Source organism: Mus caroli, chromosome X (genome assembly GCF_900094665.2).
Source record: "Mus caroli chromosome X, CAROLI_EIJ_v1.1, whole genome shotgun sequence".
Taxonomy (NCBI): domain Eukaryota; kingdom Metazoa; phylum Chordata; class Mammalia; order Rodentia; family Muridae; genus Mus; species Mus caroli.
In genome coordinates, this window is record NC_034589.1 from 132,769,580 (window position 1) to 132,775,517 (window position 5,938).

At 37.1% G+C, this 5,938-nt stretch overlaps 1 protein-coding gene across 1 annotated transcript in view; it reads left to right on the forward strand.

The window, feature by feature from the left end:
- Alg13 (ALG13 UDP-N-acetylglucosaminyltransferase subunit) overlaps window positions 1-5,938 on the forward strand; it is a 55,812-nt gene that overhangs the window by 4,240 nt on the left and 45,634 nt on the right. Inside the window, 1 exon segment of the mRNA XM_021153662.2 lies at window positions 114-252. Within this exon segment, the coding sequence (XP_021009321.1) occupies window positions 114-252 (139 nt within the window).

Genomic DNA, 5,938 nt, shown 5'->3' on the forward strand with positions numbered 1-5,938 from the left:
TTCTCCCTAGAATGAAAACTGTAACAATGACTAAATTATTCAAGTTTAGAATAAAAACTATGATATAGTATTATAACCTTAAAAAATTGAATCAGTAGCTTTTATTTTTGCAGGTGCAGGAAGCTGTTTGGAGAGTCTGGAGAAAGGCAAACCACTTGTGGTAGTTGTGAACGAAAAGTTAATGAACAATCATCAATTTGAATTGGCAAAGCAGTTGCACAAAGAAGGCCATCTCTTTTATTGTACCTGCAGGTATACTAGAGACTGATCTATTGTTCTCTTGCCTTAAATCCCTCCTTCTCCTATTATTATTAGCCACCTGCTTAAACCATTTGATTTTTTTTTTTACCTTTTTCATACTCCTCAATATACTTTGACTTTTCTCACCCAAAACTTTTCATTTGTTGCTTTGACTGTGTTCTTTGCCCTGTCTTTTCCTGTGTTTACTGCTCTTTGTTTGTAAATTTGAGTGTGTGAATGTACATATACATAAGGGTGTGCAGGTTTCCAAGAATTTTAGTTTTGTAGTTCACTATTCGGGTTTTCACTGGTTAAAGAAGGTGCCTACTTATATTAGTTAAGGGATAGTTATTTTGACAGTTTCATATATGTATATAATGAATTTTAGTTGTCAGTTGTTAGACTTTTTTTTAGTAACTTCACTGGAAGCCCTAAATTATATCATTCACATACGCTCTTCTACCTAATATAAAGTGGGTATTGTTTTAAGTGCTCAGGGCACAGTGGCAAGCATTGCGTTTGTATTATGGTGGTAGAATTTCACATGGTAAACTACTTGTGTGGAAGTGCTGGAATTAGAGGTGTGTGCCACCACCACCCAGGAGTAATGTCTATTTCTAAGGAGTTTTCTCTCCGCTACAGATAAAAAAACCAGGGTGATATCTTGGCTGGGGTAAGGAAGAATTAGGTAGACCTCAGGAGAGGCTATGGCCTTGATGTTTGCAGTGAGTCCTACGTTAGAAGGAAGAACCAGTTATAGGAAGATGAGTTTAAAAAGCCTTAACATAAAGATGAACTTGGGGTTTGGAATGCTTGAGGAACAGGGAAGGTTCATATGGTAGGAGCATTGTTCCGAAGACTAAGTGTGAAACTGGGAGGGCATAGCTCATGTAAGAGTTCTAATACTATTTTATGTTTAATGAGAAGCCACTGAAGCTCTTTAAGAAAAGGGATCTGGTAAGGAATATTGCTTTATGAAGTGGATTAGAATTCTATAGGAACTCATCAGCATCCGCAATAGAAGCTTGAAGAAAAATGCTTTTTCTGTTAGTTCTTCTTTGGGACACTAGAAGCTTGCCAAAGGGCCAGGTCAGTAATTCCAAGTTGCTTGATTTTAAAAACTTTTCTAATGTGGCATTTTAAAAAAGTAAATGACCTTATACAGAGATTAATTTTATGGTTATATTTGTATCAATATAAAAGTTAGGACACAATAATAAGTTTCAGAAACTTTATTCTAGGAAAGTTACTCAAATGAAAGTATCATGAAGCATTTATTATATTTTTGGTGTAGTTAAATCATTTCTTTTCCCCAGTTTTCAGTAAAAAAACGTTTTCTCATGGGGTGGACAGATGGCTCAGTGGTTAAGAGTAATGGCTACTCTTCCAAAGGACCCTGGTTCAATCCCCAGCACCTACATGGCAGCTTCCAACTGTTATTCCAGTTCTATGGGATCTGACACCCACCCTCCCACAGACATACATGCAGGTAGACCACCAATATACAGTAAATACATTTAAATTTAAAAAGTTTTCTTAACAGTCTGCCTGAATGATTGATTATAATCATCCTTGCTTACTTTCTTCTGGTTTTATTTATTGTTCTTGTAAATTTTGCTTTATATTTGTGTGGTCCTGGAGAGTATTACAAAACAATATAAATACATTTTCCTTTAAATGGCATTTCTGAAACACTTCATTTGACCCAGATAAGAATGTCTATTCAATTCTTTTGACATTTTATAGTATTCTTTGTGTTGGCAGCACAACTGTTCATTCATCAAATGGGTAACAGGCAGCAGATAAGTTCCAGAATTTTCTCTCATGTTACCTGATATTTTTCTTCTTTTGTTTTAGCATGCTTCCTGGGCTGTTACAGTCAATGGATTTATCAACACTGAAATGTTATCCTCCTGGCCAGCCAGAAAAATTTTCTGCATTTTTGGATAAAGTTGTTGGATTACAAAAATAAACTCTCAACACTTTAAAATACCCCTAAGTCCAGTTCATGGGATATGATAAAATCAAAATAATTTCATGACATGTTTTTGTAGAACAGTATAAACCCATATATTTACTATAAACAATATTGTAAGGATTTTGTGGCATAAACATTACATTTGTGTCTATATCCTAATTTTAGTAAATGTTTGAGGTTTCCCTAACTTTGAAAACTATAGCCTTCACAGTTTTGTACTAAAATTTCAAAAAAGCAAAAGCTGGGCAGTGGTGGCGAATGCCTTTAATTCTAGCCTTTGGGAGCCAGAAGCAGGTGTATCTGAGTTCAAGGCCATCCTTTTCTACCCAGAGAAACTCTGTCTCTAAAATCCAAAACAAAACCCCAAAACAAAAAATTAAAAAAAAATGTTAATAAGATTCAAATATTAGATGATTTTGAATAATAAATGCTAACAATGTAACATTTTGGTGAGAAAATCAGCATTTGTAGGATCATAATCTCGAGACAGCATTTTTGTATTAAGCAGAAAAAATGGATTTACTTTGTAGAAGCTAATTTGAAAAAGATCAAAGTAACCATGCCTATCCTGAAGATAGATATGTCCATCTTCTGAACTTGTGATCCTTCAAGTCCTGGGATTACAGGTACATGCCACCATTCCTGGTAATATTTGTTCCTCTAAAATAGTAAGGGCTGGGGAAATTGTTTAGTGAGTAAAGTACTTGGATAAGTGTGAGAGCCTGAGTTTGCATCTTCAGCATAAACCTTAGGCATGGCAGTGTGTATTTAAAATCCTTGTGCCTATGATATTGGAAGATGTAGATAGAATTCCCTGGAAGACATTGGACTAAGCAGCCTAGTATTCACAATAGTGAATGATAAAAAGATACCTGTTACCAAGCAAAGTAAAAAGTAAGGATAGAGCTCACCATAGGATCCATGGCTACATTCACATGAGTACATGGAGATATGTAGGTAGAATGTGATAATCTTAACAATGTCTTAAATGATAGTGAATAAATCCAAAAATATAACAGTATGACTTGGCTGTTACTTTTTTATATTTTTAATTTTTTGTATGTGTGGACATGTGATGTGGAAGTCAGAAGACAACTGGGACCATTTCTCTCCTTCAGCCATGTTCCTGGGATCAAATGTGGGTCTCTAGGCTTGGTACTAGGATGTTTGCTGTTGATCCATTTCACTGCTTCCTCCCCCCTTTTTTTCTGGATAGAGGCAGTAGGGCTTGAACCTTGGACCTTGCACATGCTAAGTATGCACTCTACCACTGAGCTATATCCTCTGTTCACTTAGTTTTCAGAGTTGCCATCTGGCCCCCCCCATCCTAGGTCTCTGGGACTTAGAGGTAACTCCCACCCCCAGCAGCTGCATATTTCCATTCATTCTGGCCCTCTGGGCCTCTACTGTTTCCTCCCATCTGCTTCTACCACCCTTTACCCACTCCCTTCTCCAAGGCTTTCCCTCCTGCTACTTCCCATGATTATTTTGTTCTCCCTTCTAAGTGGGATTTAAGCATCTTCACTTGGATCTTGTTTAACTTCTTTGGGTCTGTGTTGTGGGGTGTTATCATGGGCATTCTGTACTTCTTGGCTAATATCCATTTAACTATACCATGCATGTCCTTTTGGGTCTGGGTTACCTCAGGATGATATTTTCTAGTTCCATCCATTTGCCTGCAAAGTTCATGATGTCCTTGTTTCTAATAGCTGAATAGTATTCCATTGTATAAATGAACCATATTTTCTGTATCCATTCTTCCCTTGAGGGATATTTGGGTTGCCTCTAGTTTCTAGCTATTATGAATAAGGCTGCTATGAACATCGTGGTGCACATGTTCTTGTGGTATAGCTGGGTCTTCAGGTAGATTTATTTCCAATGTTCTGAGTATCCTCCAGACTGATTTCCAGAGTGGTTGTACCAGTTTGCAATCCCATCAGCAATGGAGGAGTGTTCCCTTTCTCCACATCCTCTCCAACATGTGTTTTTGGCTAAGATCAAAAACCTGAGGTTTTTGATCTTAGCCATTCTGATTGGTGTCAGGTGGTCTTAGGGTCGATTTGATTTGCATTTCTTGGATCACTAAGGACTTTGAACATTTCTTTAGGTGCTTCTTAGCCATTCTAGATTCCTCAGTTGTGAATTCTCAGTTTAGTTTTATACCCCATTTTTTGATTGGGTTGTTTGTTTTTTTTTGGTGATTAACTTCTTGAGTTCTTTATATATTTTGGATATTAACCCTCTATTGTATGTGGGGTTAGTGAAGATTTTTTCCCAATTTGTAGGTTACCGATTTGTCTTATTGACTGTGTCCTTTGCCTTACAGAAGCTTTCCAGTTTCATGAGGTCCCATTTATCAATTGTTGATCTTAGAGCATGAGCCCTTGGAGTTCTGTTTAGGAAATTTGCCCCTGTGCCAATGAGTTCAAGGCTCTTTCCCACTTTCTCCACATCCTCACCAGCACGTGTTATCACTTAGGTTTCACTTGGCTTCAGAAATTTTAAGATAACATATTTTTTAAGATTTTTATTTTATTCATATGAGTACACTGTAGCTGTTTTCACAAACACCAGCAAAGGGCATCAGATCCCATTGTAGTTGCTTATGAGCCACCAAGTTGGTGCTGGGAATTGAACTCAGAACCTGTGGAAGAGCAGTCAGTGCTGTTAACTGCTGAGCCATCTCTCCAGCCACTTTAACATATTTTTAAGTGTAATAGTTCTTTGGTAGAAAGTTTAGATATAGTTTATCCATTAAAATAGTAAGTTCAGAGCTTAGCTTGATGGTGCATGACTGTAATCCCAGCATTTAGGAGATGTCACTTCTGCTATATAATAAGTTTCAGGTACATAGTAAAAAAATCAGTCAATACATATGATAGTGACTAGATGTACCTAGTTCTAAACACTTTACCTGGGCCATATTCACATTGTTTTAGCAGAATTATTTTTTTTGATTGTCATTTGGGCTAATGTTAAATTTTTACTGTTGATAAAAGTAGGTTCCTGAGAAGTACTATGTACTCAGGAGGAAGCTACTTTGGGCTAAAATTTTGGTGAGAATTACATAAGTATGAGTATAAGTAGTTAGTCCACATCTCCATAGTTTAGACTTAGTAGAAATTATGCATTTATTGTATATGGGCAAGTTTGTTTATGCTTGTACGTATTTGTATGCATACCTGTATCTGAGGAGGCCAGAAAACAAACTCGGGGTTTATCCTTAAATACCATCCACCTCTAGGGTGGTTTCTCACTGGCCAGAACTTCATTAACTAGGCTAAGAGTGGCTGGCCAGTGAGCCACAGTGATCCCTTGTCACCACCTCAGTTTTAAGTTTACTGTCACATTGTACATCTATAGCATTTTTATGTGCTTGGTAGGCCACCAGCTCAAGTCATTGAAAAACTACTAAGTTATATTCACAGCCTTTTCACAAACTCTACTAAGATTTTAGAAAAGGTTTTATTCACTTCCAGAGATAGAATTTTTTTCCAACTTTTTTATTAGGTATTTTCTTCATTTACATTTCAAATGCTATCCTGGCAAACACAGAAGTGGATGCTCACAGTCAGCTATTGGATGGAACACAGGGCCCCCAACAGAGGAATTTTTTTTAAAGAAATAGAATCTTAGCCGGGCGTGGTGGCGCAGTATTTCAATCTGTACTTCTCCCACGCCTTTAATCCCAGCACTCGGGAGGCAGAGGCAGGCGGATTT